Genomic DNA, 18,537 nt, shown 5'->3' on the forward strand with positions numbered 1-18,537 from the left:
ATGTAAAAGGGTTAGATCCACGTCCCACCGTCAAAAAAAAAAAAAAAATTTAAGACGAGATATCTCGTCAACAGCAGTCAACGTTTTTTTTTTTAAAGACGAGATATCTCGTCAACGGCAGTGAACGTGTTAAAAAAGAAAAAAAAGAAAAAAAAAGTAATTACTAAAAACCAATAATAATCGAATCAGAGGCAATTATGTAATATGATAACAAGTAGGCTAGATACATTTATAGCGTGTTACAACCGGCCCTTTGAGAGCAACCATAATACTGATGTGGCCCGCGGTCACATTGAGTTTGACACCCCTGCGTGTAAACAAACACTGTTGTAGCTGCGATGGAAATATCAAGGTGAATCACATCATCTATGCTTGGACAGTTAAGAAATGAGTTGTATAAGAAAATACAACTAATTGCACCCAGGAATGTCAGACAAGTACATCGCCAACAGCTGACTTCCTTTAATTGCTATCACCAGGGTTCATTACAGACATTATAAAACGAAAGGCAAGGACTTTCAAGCATTTTTTCAAGCTAATTTTTTTGGCCAATGTGTGCGCATGCGCCACGGCGGCCTGTCATCTCCACTCGTCCAGACAATTTGCGTGCCCGACCTGCGTGCCCATCCTGTTTGGGCGTCCCACTGGTCACCGCTGTACAGCGCTGTACTCTGCTTTCAAAAAGACATACGGTGGAGGAGTGACTATTCTGTGAAAACCGTCTATGAGGGTTTTACAGCAGAGCCATTCTGCTCTACAGCTGTTAAGGGTTATTATACCATGGTCTGGGTCTGGGTGATTCTGATTGGCTGCAGGGTGTCCATTAAAAAGTGATAATGTACAGTTGGTAAAGTCGTTCAGCCAAAGGGTCTGTTCACCATTCATATCAATGCGCCATAGTTTCAACAATGGTATCAAGAGAGCTGTTTGAGCTCTATACCCCCGTTAAGGGTTAATATGACAATTTTGGAAGTTGAGAAAAAAACTGAGTCGGTCAAAGTAAGTATTTAAATCACCCCTGTGTGCTCAGTTTATCAAAAATAACTCTTATTTACAATTTAGATTTTCGTTTCGGAGATTTCTAACCTCGCGTCACCAGGCTCTTCTCGGCGAGAAAGAGGAGATTCCCCTCGGGGGCGAGCCTTTGACAGAGAGAGAGAGAGAGAGAGAGAGACAACTCTCTCTGCATTTCTCTCTGCATTTCACTTCACGGAGGCAACCATCCTCGGCTTCGCCTCGGACGGTTCACGCCTCTCGCGTCGTCCCTTAAAAAGTGATAATGTACACCTCGTCGTGCATTAACCCTTACATATGTCACTTTTATAAGTTTAGAAAAAAATGTAGACGGTCAAAGTAACCATTTAGATTACCCTTGTGTGCTCAATTTATCAAAATAACGGCTATTTATTTTTGCTGGGATAACATAATGCATTATGGGTAGTCGGCTACTGTGTCTAATGCTAACGTTAGTTACTTTACATGGCAGTAAAATGCCACTGAATGACCAAATTGATTTAACTTTTAACCATTTCGAGTAACACTGTTTCCATACGGACCCCCAGCGTTGGTTAGTTGTTTATAACGTGACTAAATTTATAACGTACTCCGGTTTCCGGTTTATAATTCGAGTATAACAAACGGAAGTGCTGAGGGGTTGTAACTATTGCGCAACACACAGGTGAAAACGTTAGGGTTGTGCTACAACCCGGGTTTTACGAGTGAGAACGAGAGCTCTCACTAGTGCCTACAACGCTGCTACGCAGCCCTATGGAAGACTGTTATTTTGCTCCAAAATTACTTTTCATTAAAACCGACCACCCACCCGTAGGTGGCGTGGCACCCCCTGGGGCTGACACGGATCCACGTGACTACATCACGTCCTGTCAGCCCAGGGATAATCACTCTAATTTCTTCCAGCCCGCTGAGATCCGACGCACCCCGTGACGCATCGACACAGCAAGGCTGGGTAGTGAGAGCTCTCGTTCTCACTCGTAAAACGCGGGTTGTAGCACAACCCTAACGTTTTACTTCGTTTCGAACTCAAGCTCTCACTAGTGCCTCAATTCAACCGACCTTGCTGCCGGGAGCACCCAAAGGGCGACCCGAAAGGCACCGGTGAACCACGGCCATATGGCAACGTTCATGCCTGACCGTCTGACATATTAGAGTGGCAACGATACTACCTTCTTGCCACCGACAGCACCGCGTGCGCGAATTGCGAACCGGACACGTCGAGACTGTAGTACCAAACAAAAGTGTGATGAGAGGACCATGAGGCCGTGGCACACATGTCCTCCCCTGAACACCGCGCAACAACGCAGAGGATGTCGCAACACCCTGCGTAGAATGCGCCTTAATACCCTCCGGAGGTATCTTACCCACGGCAGAGTATGCCAAAGCGATCGCCTCCACTATCCAGTGTGATAAGCGATCCTTGGAAAGGAGGCCACCCTGGGCCTTCTGCCAAAGCAGACCAACAACTGGTTTGGAGTGCGCAATGAACGCGTCCTGGCCACATAGGCCGAGAGCGCCCTTACTGGGCACAGCATGTGCAAGCGTCACTCCTCACCCGAACTGAACGGCGGGGGACAGAATGCTGATAAGTCTATGACCATAGACCTAAAGCTGACATTAATATTCTTAGGTTGGTAAGCCGGGTTAGGTCGCAACGTAACCCTGCGCCCATCATTCCCAAAACCACACAGGCCTGCTGCACCGAGAGGGCAATCAGGTCACCAACTCTCTTTCCTGACGACAAGGCCAGCAGCAGCGCGGTCTTTAAAGACAGAACCCTTAAATCGGCGGAGTCCAAGGGCTCAAACGGATGACCCGTTAGCCCGTCCAGCACCGTAACCAGGTCCGATTTGGGAAAAAAACGCACCGCGACGGCGGCCGCAGTTTACGCGCCCCCTTCATGAAGCGCAAGACCAAAGGGTACGCCCCCACGGGGCTCCCTTCAATTCCCATATGGCAAGCAGAAATCGCGGCTACGTACACCTTAAGTGACTGCGGGGACTGACCCGCGTCAAGCAGGCTCTGAAGGAAACAGAGAACTGGTCGCACACTGCAGTTCACTGGATCCACGCCCTTACTTGCTGCATAGTGCATCCCACATTATCAGGCAAGCCCTGGGCTAGCAACTGGTCCGGTTCAGGAGCCAGACCGCTAGCTTCCACCTGCCTGGGGAGGGGTGGAACACCTCCCCCTCCGCCTGGGATAGGAGATCGGCCCGTACCGGCAACGCCCAGGGCGGATCTTGCGCCAGGGAGACCAGGTCCGCAAACCATGTCTGCCTGGGCCAAAACAGACTAAAACGAGCCGGAGGCGCTGTTCCCTCACCCTGTCCAACACCTGACGGATCAGGGGGGTCGGGGGAAACGCATAGAGCCCCTCCCTCGGCCACGCGTGCGTTTTTAGCGCGTCATGACCTAACGGGGGCTGTCCTCCTGGATCGAGAACCACAGTGGGCAGTGTGTCGCGCCGCGATGCGAGAGATCGACGCAGGCGCGACCAAACCTGGCCCAAACCTGTTCCATCACCCGAGGGTGGAGGCACCACTCCGTATAACGGGGATTGCCTCGAGACAGCAGGCCGGTCGTAACTCCGCCGTCCCGGCAGATAGACCGCTGACACTGAAAGGAGACGGGGATACACCCACAGGTGAATCCCCGCAATGGTTCAGCGCCCCCGACCGCACACCGCCCTGTTTGTTCAGGTGGGCGATCGCTGCCCTATTGTCCGAGCGAATCAGCACATGGTGCCCATGTGTGAGCCGCTGGAAGTGTTACCTCCGCAGGCCGGGGGGACTGTTCTCATTTCGAGTCTGGCCGCACGCAGACTTGTCCGGCAGTGCGGTCCCCAAGAGAGCTCCCAACCAACAATGGGCCCACGGCGCCATTGATGGTGGGCTTGTCCTGAAGCAGAGCCCGGCGAATCGCCTTCAGCTCTAGCACGTTTATGTGGCGAAGCTCCTGAGCCTCCCACCGGCCGTTCGCCGAAAAATGCCCGCAAATCGCACCCCCTCCCCAGAGGGAGGCGTCTGTGCGAATCACCATCCTGAGCAGGACAGGGCCCCACCGAGTACCTCTCGAGAGGTAACGGGGGTCCGCCCATATAGCCAGCGCCTGCCAGGCCTGACCTGTCAGAGGAACCCTGTGATGACGGTCCCCGGCTGAGTCCAGGCGAAGCCTGAGAACCATATTTGGACCACGAGTAGCCTCCCTAGCGGGAGCACATGCAGTGCTGAGGCCATCAGGCCCAACATCACTGTGCACTGATGCACTGACACCGAGGGCACAGACCTAACGTCCTTGGCTTGCTGTCCGAACCGTGCGAGCCTGTCACTCTGGCGAAAGGCTCGCAGGAAGTCTAGCTCGAGCCCCAGGAAGGTCGCCGCCTGCGCTGGGACGAGGCAACTCTTCTGCCAGTTCACCAAAAACCCTAAGGTTTGCCGGTGATCGGTCACCACCTTGGTATATTCCGTGGCACGGACCCTCGAGTCGGCCGCTAAGAGAACGTCGTCGAGATATAGGAAGACGCGGATCCCCCTCGCGCGGAGGGGAGCCAAGGCTGTCTCCACGCACACCGTGAGGGTTCGCGGGCTCAAAGACATGCCGAATGGCAAGACACAGAACTCGTAAGCCTTCCCCAGGAAGGAGAACCTCAGGTATTTCCTGTGTCTCCTGACCATGTGGACATGGAAGAACGCACCTTCCAGATCCCCGGAAGTAAGAAATCCCCCTGACTCAACTCGTTGAACAGGCGGGGAAGAGAGCATTCCGAACGGGACTTCCTCAGCGTCTTGTTGAGACGCCGAAGGTCCAATTTTGGACGCATGGAGCCGTCCTTCTTGGGCACGATAAAGTACCTGTGGTAGAAAACGCGCACATCTGCTTTGGGAACCGAGCGAATCGCCCCTTTGGCGAGGAACGAATAACCTCCTTGTGGAGTATGTCCATGGCCTCCCCCTCCACGGTCAGATCGGGTGGTCCCGTCGTACGTGGGTGTGGGCCTGGCAAACTGTAGAGCATATCCCCTCTGGAGGGTGCGCCGTAATGGGGACGGGGAACATAGATGCTCCCAGGTATCGAGCCTGTTGGACAAGATGGTCTCTTGTGGCCAAAGGAGTGGAACCCGTCATGAGCATATTGCTGGGCACCGGGACCTTTTGATCCGGTGCCCTGATGGGGGGGCGGGACGTGAGAGGCTATGCCCCCCCGCCGCATGGACAGTTCCGTAGAAGCTGTGCATGCTGGGGGAGAACTTCTTACACAAGCTCCACCTACTGACGCGCTGTTGTATCGAAGTAACCCCCCCCCCCCCCCCCCCCGCCGTGCGCCTTTCGCAGGCTGGGGGGACTGCGGAGGTAACGTTCTTTCTCGAGACCGGCCGCACGTGGACTTGTCCGACAGTGCGGCCCCCAGGCGAGCTCTCGACCAGCAAGGAGCAGTACGTCTATTGTAGCGGAGGTAGCTCGCGCCCAATGTACTTAGCACACAGATACTAACTGCACGGGTGCACGCCAGCTATCTGCAAAATACTATCGTTCTGTGCTAAACAGTACTAAATATTGCTATCTGCACGTATGCAAGGCAAGCTAGCTTTCACACTCCTTTGAGAGCGGACCTTGGTCCGCTCTCAAGAGCTTAGCTGCGGACCAGACCGAGGGTTCAAGGCGCCTGTGCAGCGTGCTCGTGCCCAAGGCAGAACACTCACTTAACGTGCCGATTCATACTCGGCCAAAGTAGCCTCCCTGACTTTCCCTGCTCAGTAGCAAGAGGAAGCAGGAAGCTAATCACTAATAGCAAGCTCCCGCAGGGCGCACCCTATTAGCGGGAGTACTGCTTAAGCAAGCTAGCAGGCTAGCAAGAAGCACAGGCTAGACAGTAAGCAACCCGGAGGCTAGCGAACGTGCGCGTGCAATGGTAACGTAAGCGGCAATAGCCCATCCCGAAGGGGAGGCACCAATACCCACAACCTGTTAACCCGAGAGAACAGGCGTGGAAGCCACTAGCTAAGCTAGCATAAGCACTGAGAGACAAGCGTGCGCTAACACAAGCCTGCGCACAAGCCGGTGCAGCGAGCCTCTACCCTGAGTAACACGGGGAGGCAAGCGTGACCGCAAGCAGAGGCCAGCGGCCCGCGAAGCTAGTCAATCTCAGAAGAAACTCCTCAGAGGGAGTTACAATGTAGTAGATGCTATTTGCACGAGGCAAGCAACACTTAGCACTTAGCAGACAAGCAAGCTGGCTAAGATGGCGTAAGTACTGAGAGAAGCGGCCCACACAACGTGCGGGGCGAGCTCACCTAGCTAGCGTAATCGCCCAGCTAATATCTCAGAGTGCCCCCTTCGGGGCCGATGCCAGTAAAAGCTACACTACATTTATGTAGGTCCCAGCAACGCCTGTGCGGCGTGCTCCTGCCCTTAGGCATGCACACATTAAATTAATTGTGCCGGTCGTAACCGGCCAGCGTAGCCTCACAGCTAATACAGCACCTAGCTGTTCCCCCCTCTCTCTGCTAACAGGAATAACGGGGTTACCGTGCAAGCTAAGCCTGCAACGGTAAGATAGCTGGAGTGCTACACAACGCTAGATACTGGCTGCACGGGAGCAAGCTAGCTATCTAGCTAACTGAAGAGCATGGCTTCTAGCTACTACTCTCGCTTAACGCGCGCACTACACAGAGGTAGCAGGCGCGAAGTACTTAGCACACAGACACTAACTGCACGTGTGCACGTTAGCTATCTGCCACAATAACCGGGTGCGTTACCCTGTCTGGGGACGCAGCCAGATAGCTGGAGTGCTACAAGGTAGTCCAAGCTAGCTGCACTGAGCAAACTAGCTAACTATCTAACGCGCGCGCTCTAAAGCCAGCGCCTAAAGTACCTAGCACACGAAGCTACCCGCACGGGAGCTAGCTATCTGTAACAACTGGGCTAATTAGCCTCTCTGTTCCTGTGCTACGTGGTACAAGCTATTTGCACGGCAGCAATAACCACTACACGGCGGTAGCAGCAGAACTACACGGCGGTAGCAATAAACAGTTAACTAAGGAAGATACTCTTAGCTTTTAGATGACTTGTTCCGACGCCGCTGGTGAAGGGTACAGGATCGGGTCCCGAAGCCCGCTTTATCCCGTCCACGCGAACCTCTTGAGGTGGGCAAATCAGACGGAACGAGCCTAGTATCTAAAGCTATGTAAGAGAGCTAACTCATAGTTAACCGCGGAGCTTTCTAAAACACGTCTTCTTCAGCGGGTGGAAGAAACGGAAAGTGATTATCCCTGGGCTGACAGGACGTGACGTAGTCACGTGGATCCGTGTCAGCCCCAGGGGGTACCACGCCACCTACGGGTGGGTGGTCGGTTTTAATGAAACGTAATATTGGAGCAAAATAACAGTCTTCCATAGGGCTGCGTAGCAGCGTTGTAGGCACTAGTGAGAGCTTGAGTTCGAAACGAAGTAAAACCGTCTATAGAGAAAGTTGTGAGCTTTAGAGAAAGTTGTGCACTTGTGTGCCAAGGCAGCGCTGGCGTCCCACAGCTGCTGAGCTAACGTTGTTTTCAATCTGCTTAATTGAATATTGCGGCCGGACCGGCGTACTTCCAGCATTTACTTTCTGTCTGCTCCTTGTGCTTGAAGCGTAGCCACAACAATGATTATGATGCTGATAAGAATAAAATTAGATTAGGGATATATGATTCAGTTTCAGTTGTTCTAGCCTCATAAGCCACTTTCACACATGAACTCCGGATCAGGTCAGGGTTGCCCCCCACTGAGCCTGCCCCGGATGATAGGTGAAGTGTACCCTTTCACACATGAGGCATGTTGCATTCACACATGAGTAGCACCTCCGCAGAGTTTGTAAAGTAGAGAGGGGGTGGGCGGCGGGGGTGGGGGAATTTGGGCATGACCACACAGTTGTGAAAACTAAAAATACATAATGGGCGATAACTGCCTAACGTTCACGGCATATAATCGTTTGCGCATAACGTTAGTAAGTAATTAATTAAACAACCCTACAACTCACGCCCAGATGCATCGATTTCCTCGAGTCGCAAGCAGTACAAACAAAACAGGTCTTTGCTATGTTCAGTCCTAAAATGCCTCAAACCTACTAGAATTATACAGAATACAGGAAGCTAGACGTTTTTACCTTCAAAATAAAATAAATGTTGTATTACTTAGTAACAAAAAATCAGAATGTCGACTCACTACGGGTTAAAATTGACTTTTCGAAGGGAGCAGATATTCTTCCAGTTTATCTCCGTTCTGTATCTTTCGAAACACACACAAAAAAACATTACACGTGCATTTACTTTATTTAATTGCCATTATTGCAAAGGTTATACCCGGAAGTTTTCGTTTTATACTGCCTGACTTGACGCTACTTGGAATTTGCGCGAACGCTGTGTAAACGTTAAATCAAAGACATGAACGCAACCAGATCCAGATACCCTACCTAGCGATGTCCAATACTGGGAAGCGGGACGACCCTCGCGTCCAAAAATGCTTATTAAATGTGTGTGCTGTGCGAAGCAGACATGAAATCAGATCAGAGCCATGAGCCTTTCAATCCAGCAATCCGCAACATGTTGGCTGTCGCACACGGAGCAGTTTTGAGCTTCATTTGAAAACCAAATGGCATGTGTTTTTTGCTCGCTCATTCACATCAACTATTTATATAATAATAATCTGTCACGATCGTCTCTGTCCTCATGCACTCACGAGCTCACGGAGCTCTGGAGGGGGGGGGGGGGGGACAATACGCTTCTGCGACTACGGCTGGGGGTACACTTCCCTCCGGCTAGGACGAGGCTCCGCGGGAGCGCGCATGAGCCGCATGCAGACATTCACACCTGACAGCCATCCGTATGGCCTCTAGATAACTCCTGAATTCCAAACATGTGTGAAAGCAGCTATAGTCTCGTAGCCTATATGGGCGACTGAAGTTTATTTATCCACCTTTTCTTTAGATAACAGCATGATGTGAGAAAACTGCCTCAGAAATTATTTTATCCACGTTTTTGACCAGTGACCACTACAGCACTGCTCCACAGAAAATAAAGAGCTGCATGACGTTTATAATTGACGGTAGGTTCATTTAACACAAGCCAAGTAATGTTAAACTTCCTTTTTTTAGGCTACATTTTCCCCTCCAGATAACATCCAATTCCGCAATCATCCTATGAGAAACATGATATGTGCACGCTTTACCACACCGGCCATATGCTAGGTTTCCACCTAGCCTTGTTTTATTTTCAAGGACTTCATGCAAATCAAATACCGTAAATTCCGGACTATAAGGCGCACCGGTGTATAAGCCGCACCTTCAAAGTTGACAATTTTTTTCTTATATAAGCCGCACCGGACTATAAGCCGCGGGTGTTTTAATGGTATTTTTTTTTTTTTGTGTTTTAATGTTTAATTACCATATGTAATGCTCCCATTTATTAACATTTCAACAAAACAATGTATGTAAACAATGTAAAACAATTTTTTTACAGTGCACACAGTGTCCGCGGTGTGGTGAAAAGAGGACAAGAGAGGAAATTAAAACAGAAGTGGATTTATAGTTAGAAAGAGTGCTAAAGAAGAGAGAATTCCGTTTTTTATTTTTTTATTTTAGTTACTCACAGTACTATTGACCAGTCCAACTCAAAAGATATTCGGCAGTTTCACTTTGAGCTCTTGTTCCGCCGCTGTCCATCAATGGTTATGACGAGTCTCGCTGGGTACAGTACGCCAAAGCGATATCCATTGACTTTAACCTTTTCGATGATGCTGTTGTATGTTGCGCGTTTCTGTTGCACCAACGCGGAGAGGTCCTGCCGGACGAAAAAGCGCGTACCCTCCCAGGTGAGGGGCTTCTTCCCCGCAGCCTGGAGGATGAGTTGACGGTCGGGCCAGCGGAGTAGGCAGATGAAGATGGCCCTCGGTGGCAGGCTGGGGTCTGGACGTGGCCGAGGCGCCCGGTGTGCCCTGTCCACCTCTGGTGGTTTCTCGCCTTCCTTCAGGTCCAGGATGTAACACAGGATTTTGCCAAGGAAAGCGTCGAAGTCACCAATCTCAGCTCCCTCTTTTACATTGATCAGGCGAATGTTATTTCTTTTACTCCTGCTGATTAAGTCATCAACCTGCGTGTGCAGGGTTTCGATTTGTTTTTGCATTTTATCCACTTTCGGACTCACTGTGTTGTTTTTGTCCTCCAGTGCGCTGATGCGCTTTTCCGCATTAGAAACTCTGTTCACGGTTGCCTTATTTTCTTTAGTGAGTGAGTGGATGGACTTCTGCACGTTTTCAAACTTGTTTTCAAGCTGCTCAAACCTCTGAGCGATGTCGGACTTAATCGATAGTGTTTCACGGAGTAAAAGTTTAGCCCAAGCCGGTGTATCTCCAGCCTCCAGCAGGTGAGTCATTTCCTCATTCATGGCGGTGATTGCTTCGTCTTTTTCTTTCTGCTTACCTGTGTTGTGTTATGTTATGTTATGTTGTTAAAAGAGGGCAAGAGAGGAAATTAAAACAGAAGTGGATTTATAGTTAGAAAGAGTGCTAAAAAAGAGAGAATTTTTTTTTTTTTTTTGAAAAAATCCATAGATAAGCCGCACCGTTATATAAGCCGCAGGGGCCAAAAAAGGCCAAAAAACGGGAAAAAAGCCGCAGCTTATAGTCCGGAATTTACGGTAATTGATTTTCAAATATAAATTTGGCCCAACAGGGGCATCAAATTTGCATGATATTACATTTTGTCTTTAACAAGTTAATTCTACTATCAATATTGTGAATGGGACGGGGAAATATTTGTCTAAAGATTGCTTTGACTTTGAACAGATGCTCATACCTCAGTAAGCACCTTTTGTCTTTTTAATACCAACTTTGGTCAAAATATAAGACGTGACGGCACTGACAGACAGCGTTATGTGGTCCATGTTCATGTACATTCTACTTTATTTCTATTGCATTTTATTGTATTGACTGGTTTACGTTTAGGGAGATACTGTGTGATACTGTGTTATGCCATGTTGTGTTATGTGGATATTTCATGCCTGAGTGCGAGCAACTGTAACTTGTCCCAATTTCCCCCCGGGGATCATTAAAGTCTTTCTGATTCTGATTCTGATGTTACATTCAAGGACTTTTAAGCACCTTATCTAAAAAAGGGGCTATTTTCAAGGTATTCCAGGACTTGATTTTTTTTTTCAAAATCCAAGCACTTCAAGCACCTTGGCAGAACCCTGTCTCACAATGGTCAAATCAAAAATGAAAGATAATGAGTCCTGTTAACTCAGCAACACAAAATATCTGAACTGACCGCTCACCCTGTGTGGGAAGTTCATGACACGGCAAGTTCAATTCATTCACAGATGAAATAAAGTAAGAAAAGACAGTGCCTGCTGTGCTGGGACACACCTCCATACACAGCATGATGATCCTCAACTAATTCCAACATGTCAGGACTAGTCTGCCATGATGCTCCAGCATTCACTTCACCCCCACTTCAGAGATCTGGAATACCTCCTGGGAGCTTCCTTCTCTTGCCTTAGCCTGCTCCCTTGCTTTTCTCACTGCATTTCCAAGCCACCCCCTCGACCTTTCTCACTGCATTTCCAAGCCACCCACCCCCCCGACTTTTCTCACTGCATTTCCAAGCCACCCCCCCCCCCCGACCTTTCTCACTGCATTTCCAAGCCACCCCCCCCCCCCCCGACTTTTCTCACTTCATTTCCAAGCCACCCCCCCGACCTTTCTCACTGCATTTCCAAGCCACCCACCCCCCGACCTTTCTCACTGCATTTCCAAGCCACCCACCCCCCCGACCTTTCTCACTGCATTTCCAAGCAACCCACCCCCCCGACCTTTCTCACTGTATTTCCAAGCCACCCCCCCCGACCTTTCTCACTGCATTTCCAAGCCACCCGCCCCCGACCTTTCTCACTGCATTTCCAAGCCACCCGCCCCCGACCTTTCTCACTGCATTTCCAAGCCACGCCCCCCCCGACCTATCTCACTGCATTTCCAAGCCACCCACCCCCCCTGACTTTTCTCACTGCATTTCCAAGCCCCCCCCCCGACATTTCTCACTGCATTTCCAAGCCCCCCCCCCAACTTTTCTCACTGCATTTCCAAGGCCTCCCCCTCCCCCGACTTTTCTCACTGCATTTCCAAGGCCTCCCCCTCCCCCGACTTTTCTCACTGCATTTCAAAGGCCTGCCCCGCCCGACTTTTCTCACTGCATTTCCAAGGCCTCCCCCCTCCCAACTTTTCTCACTGCATTTCCAAGGCCTCCCCCCCCGACTTTTCTCACTGCATTTCCAAGGCCTCCCCCCTCCCAACTTTTCTCACTGCATTTCCAAGGCCCCCCCCCCGACTTTTCTCACTGCATTTCCAAGGCCTCCCCCCTCCCGACTTTTCTCACTGCATTTCCAAGGCCTCATCCCTCCCCCCCGACTTTTCTCACTGCATTTCCAAGGCCTCCCCCTCCCCCGACTTTTCTCACTGCATTTCCAAGGCCTCCCCCTGACTTTTCTCACTGCATTTCCAAGGCCTCCCCCCGACTTTTCTCACTGCATTTCCAAGGCCTCCCCCTCCCCGACTTTTCCCACTGCATTTCCAAGCCCCTCCCCCTCTCGACTTTTCGCACTCTGCATTTCCAAGCCCCTCCCCCCGCCTCTCGCTTCCTGTCATTTTCCCCAAACTGTCCCAGAGCTTTAACCAACAACCGGTTTTGCCTTTGTATTTTTGCTGAGCCATTCCTCCTCCAGGATCATGGAGTAGCCCCGTGCAAATTCTCTGTGACTCGGGTTTCACTGCGTTTGTGTCTTCCTGTCGTGACACTGAGCCTCACACAGCCAACAAACCCAGGGCAGCCAGAACATCTGGATGTTTCTCCATTGACCTTTACTTCCAGCTGTTTGAAGGTTCAGAGCTCTGCAGTGCCACCAACCACAGACAGAAAGTGGGGAGCCAATAGGCTGTCAACTCAACCCAACACTATGGTTGAAAACCCAACCACAGCCTCTGGCTCTGCCTTTTCTACCTTTAGGTGCAGACACATTTTAAACATAGGGATAGTTAGGGCTGTGTGTTTTTGCTCCGTGCTCAGAGCTGGGTTCACCCGATATGTGCTTTTGAAAGTTAAAAACCTAAAGAAGCCTCTGAAACAGCATTCAGACCATGGGGCACTACAACTCTCTATTAAGGAGGAGGAGGAAGAATCCATGAATACTTGTGCAAAATTCAATTAAAATGTATCATTACTATTCGTTCAGGCTAGGGCCCATAGTAGTGCTGCACGATTTGGGGGAAAGGTGCGATTAGCGATTATGGTGGACAATATTGCGATTTGCGATTGTGATATAATAAACAAATGGTATCTAGGGATGTGCCGGCATGAGTTTTTGACGGTATGATAACCTTGGACAAAAATAGCACGGTTTCACGTATCACAGACAAAAATACATGAAATATATTAAAATTTAAAATATATTAAAACAAAATAAATAAAACAATTTGAAATAAAATTATCTTTAAAAGAACACATTTTGAGACATTTGCCTGTCCCAAACATGTAAAAAAGAAACACCAGAAAAATAGAAACTGTACTGTGTTACAGCACATAGAAGATGGCTCAGACTGCAAAGTTAGTTACATGTCTGTCCAGTAATACAATGATACACCCCGTTTATTTTGTAGCGACAGATGCCGCACTCACGTGACGCTTCTTGAGAGAGAGGGGAGGTAACGTGCATCTGCAGACTTTATCGAGGGACCATGAAGGCTATCTATATAGTCCATGGCTAGAAGCCTGGAGGTGCCGTGCTGCTGCTGGCAGCTGCGGCAGTGTTTTCTCTGCCATCAACCTTGTTAATCTCGCTATAGATTCAAGATTCAAGATTCAATAGTTTTATTGCCATATCAACCAAAATTGATTGGAATTTGTCTTGGCATGCTCAACAGACAAAACAATCACAGTAACAGACCATGAGAGACAGACAATACAACTACACATCTGCTGCAATGTATAAAAAGTAGGAACATGCAATCAAAAACAACTGCAAAATGCAAAACAGTATGCAATACAGTGTACAGTGCAGGGTAGGCACAGGCGGCTAGTGCAACAAAAAAAGTGCACAATGCATTAAAGTGTCTGGTGCATTAAAAGACCAGGGAGTAAAATTAAGTTGGGGTGGTGAACTGAACTGAGGAGGAGTTAAGGGCCCTCACTGCTTCAGGGTACGAGCTGTTACGCAGACGAGTGGTTCGGCATTTGATGCTGCGTACCCTTCTTCCCGAAGGAAGGGGGGCAAAGAGAGCATTGGCTGGATGGGAGGGGTCCCTTATTATCTTCAGCCCTAGCTTCAGTATGCGCTCGTTATAAATATCGCATAATCTCGGCAAATCCTTACCTACGATCTTCGATGCCGTTTTCACGACCCTGTTCAGCTCTTCTCTGTCTTCAGCTGAACAGTTACCAAACCAAACTGTGATAGAGAATGTGAGCACACACTCTATCATAGCTCGGTAGAAGTGACACATCCCTATCTTTGAGACTTTGAATTTCCTGAGTTGCCTCAGGAAGAACAAACGTTGGTGGGCTTTCTTTACGATAAGGCTCACATTGACGTTCCATTTAAGAGAAGAGGAGATCGTGGTCCCCAGGAATTTGAAACTTTCCACCTTCTCAACAGCCTGATCATTTATGATTAAAGGCTGGAGTTCAGCTTTATTTTTGCGGAAATCCACAATCATCTCCTTGGTTTTGGAGATGTTGAGGGTTAAGTTGTTCTGGGCACACCACTCGACAAGTGAAGAGACTTCTGCTCTGTAAGCTGTTTCATCATTACAGGAGATCAGACCTGTCACGGTGGTGTCATCTGCAAATTTAAATATTTTGACTAAGTCGGAAAGCGAGATGCAGTCGTTGGTATAAAATAAATAAAGTAAAGAGGACAAAACACAACCCTGGGGAGCACCCATGCTAATGGGCAGTGGCTTGGATAGCCTGTCATTGACTCTGACCACTTGTGACCTGTTGGTCAGAAAGTCAAATATCCAATCACACATGTTGACTTGTTAACGCCCATCTGAAGGAGTTTGTCGCACAGCCTAGCTGGAATTATATTATTAAAAGCAGAACTAAAATCAATAAACAAAATGCGTGCATAAGTAGAATTGGCCTCAAGGTGCTGCAGGATGGAATGGATACAGAGGGATACAGCATCCTCTACAGACCTCTTCTTCCTATATGCAAATTGAAACGAATCAAGTGTCACATTAGACAGATACTTGGCTACTAGCTTTTCAAATACCTTCATAATTACAGAAGTCAAAGCCACAGGTCTGTAATCGTTTAAACAGCTAACATTTGTTTTCTTTGGTACAGGAACAATTATAGCTGATTTAAAACAAGCAGGGACTTTACACGCATTAAGGGACAAATTAAAGATGTCATATATTCTTCATCACAGCGCATCATTACCCACTGTGCACTTAAACGTGCACTATTTCTGCATAAGCACCTGCAGCTCTCTCCTTACTTTACTGACTTTCTCACTAATCACACAGCTGTTTACATGCGTTTCTGAACGGCTAGCTAGTTATTAGCATAGCTAGCTGTTAGCGATCATGGATGTTCCCTCTCTCCCTCTCAGTAAGATCTTATGTTTGTGAACCTTGCTGCGCATAACATTACTTATTTGCGGGAGTGCATGGGAGAAGTCTCCCGCTAGTGTTGATGCCCAGTTTACCCCGCTAGCCGGGCGCTTCTCGCTCATACTGAGCATTAGCGCCCGGCGAACGTCAACGCATTTCCCATCAAACAATCTACGGTAAACAATCGTGCCGCTCTCACATCTAGGTATAAAAAGCAACCCTTACCTGAGCCAAACACGTGAAGTGAAGACGCTATCTGATGCCCAACATCCTCTTCTTTTAAATACATATAGTTGCCTCTTCCAAATTGTTGCAAAAAAATCCACTTTTCTGTCTTTGAAAAACCGAAAATCATTCATCTGGAGCAACCCGGAACAACGACTCACTGTTTACTCACTGTATACTCACTAATGCCCCCCACACTTCCGGAATGGTATTGCACCTACATTTTCGGTTTTTCAAAGACAGAAAAGTGGAAGAGGCCACTATTTGTATTTAAAAGAAGAGGATGTTGGCCATCGGATAGCGTCTTCACTTCACATGTTTGTCTCAGGTAAGGGTTGCTTTGTGTACACACACACTCAATAAGACGTGAAAAAATAAATAATAATAATCGCACCCTTTTACGGTTATGTAATCGCACGTGCTGACATCGCAATTGCGATTGCGATTAGATTAATCGTGCAGCACTAGCCCATAGACAACAAGTGCCGTATCAATTCTGCAATAAACTAGAACGGGCTAAATTTGCTAAAGCAAATTTAATTGTGCTTGCTGTGCCGCAACGCTCCGCCCCCCTTGCAACACCCCTGCCTTAGACCCCGCTCTCCCATCCAGTATAAATACAGCCCCAACGGAAATGTGTAGCTAGGACGTGTTTAGGCGGTTGCAAGGGTGTATTAACTGGTTGCTAGGGTGTTTTCGGCCTAAATAAAGGCAGATATTTGTTTTTAGACCCAGGCCAACATCTCTCAAACATTAGCAACTAGGGCTGGATGATATGGTTGAAAATCAATATCATGATAATTCATGATTATCATGATTGTTTTCAATATCAATATACATGATGATGTGGCTCACATACTGTAAGAAAAATCACATCACATAATCAAATTAATGCTCATCATATTAAACCGAATGGTAATATTTGCTGTGGTGTCAAACTAAACTGAAATTTTCACATAATATTCCTACCATATACAGTTTTTCCCCTAGAGAAAATGTCAGGCCTGGAGGGATTTCGAAACGTACCCCGACCGCAACGGTGGGGGCCCTCGCTGGCGACGCTAAACTTTTAGCTAACCTGTTCACATCTATGTTCGCAATGGCATCCCAAGTATCATCATACTATTATGGGATGCGATGCAAACAGTTGTATAGAGAGGCAAAGTGAAAAGTCACTTCCTGCTTCAGCACTGTACCAGAGATTTTCATCCGCCATTTATTTTCCCATAGACATTTCGTAAAATGCTTATAAAATAGTTGTACTTAGTCAAACCAAACGGTTCAGCTAACGCTATAATCGGGAGAGACCATAGAACATTTCACTCGGACCAAAACTTAAAGTAACAACATTGAAAAAATATTTTCTTTAAACCCCGCATTTTTTTTAACGTTTTGGTCCCAGTGAAATGTTATGTGATCTCTCCTGTTTCTAAATATATCTGTACCGTTTGGTTTGAACCAGTAAAACTATTTTTATACACATTTTATGAAATGTGTATGGGAAAATAAATGGCGGATGAAAATCTCTGGTACAGTGCTGAAGCAGGAAGTAGGCGGTCAATTTGCTTCTATTATGGGATGTGCGTTTCCCAGGCAACGACACACGTTGACACGTTTTGGAACAGTGCTGCACGCTGGCATAATGCTCCTAAAAGCAAAATGCTTATTGCTTTGAATTATTTGGCATCTTCTATTACTGTCAACACTGTCAACACCAGTATTGTTGTATTGTAATAATATGCCATAAAGGTTTATTGAAATATTGGGGAGAGCAGAAAAAAAACTTTTTTTAATTTTTTTTGCTATTTCTTTTCTGGCCTGGCGGGGGCGTCATTGACAATGTCCTGTACAATGGTAGGGAAAACACAGATATCCATTAGCCTACTTCATTTTGTGTTTCTAAATAAAATGTGCTTGTTCTCATCAGTTCAGACACAGCAGAATTGTGTGTCTCGATATCCCCAAAATCACCATATCATCACAACACAATATAATCCATTATCCCACCGAAAGATGATAAATGATCATATTGAATTATTGCCGAGCCCTAATAGCAACCTTCGCTCTCCACAACTTGACCTGTAGCTTCTCACCTCAGGTCCTCCAGGAGGTCACATTCTGTCTGCTGTTTGATGTGTAATCGGCTCATCTGCTCTGCATGAGTGTGTTTCAGCTCCTGGGTAACCCGGACCTGGTTTTAGGGAGGGGGGAAAAGCACCACGTCAGATGATGAATGTGAAAGTTACAAACAAGCTATGAAGATTTTAACACTTTACACAGTGAGTCTGAAACATTTTGTTCAGAAAATAGTAAATACCCAGAGATTGAGAGGATTTACTAGGAAAGCCATGGAGGGAACAGACAATTTGACAAAAATGTTTCTCAAGTGCGTTTACATGCGTTTACAATAATCTGGTAACGGAATAGTCAGGTAATGGCAATAATCTGATTGACGCGTTTACATGCACTTTAGTAAGTATGTAAGTAAGTAATGTGCCTCAAAGTCCATGAGTGTGGACATTGAGATTGGGCCATGCATTGAATAAAACGGATGATTCAGCAAATAGGTGTGTTTATCTGATTTCTCCTAATCCGAGAAACAGGATTTGTCCGATAAAGCATGACCGCCTGTTTACATGAGCACTTGAACAATCTGCTAT

The 18,537-nt window shown here is 47.7% G+C and overlaps 1 protein-coding gene across 1 annotated transcript in view; it reads right to left on the bottom strand.

Annotated features, from left to right (window-relative positions):
- The window catches only part of LOC310788322 (F-BAR and double SH3 domains protein 2-like), a 142,894-nt gene extending 124,830 nt beyond the window's left edge, over positions 1 to 18,064 (bottom strand). Inside the window, exon 1 of the mRNA XM_083649893.1 lies at positions 17,971 to 18,064. Coding sequence (XP_083506019.1) covers positions 17,971 to 18,026 — 56 coding nt within the window. The 5' untranslated portion in view covers positions 18,027 to 18,064. The remainder of the gene's footprint in view (positions 1 to 17,970) is intronic.
- Between the last annotated feature and the right edge of the window lie 473 nt (positions 18,065 to 18,537).

The sequence above is a fragment of the Poromitra crassiceps genome, assembly GCF_964638095.1.
Source record: "Poromitra crassiceps genome assembly, chromosome: 1".
NCBI classification, from domain to species: domain Eukaryota; kingdom Metazoa; phylum Chordata; class Actinopteri; order Beryciformes; family Melamphaidae; genus Poromitra; species Poromitra crassiceps.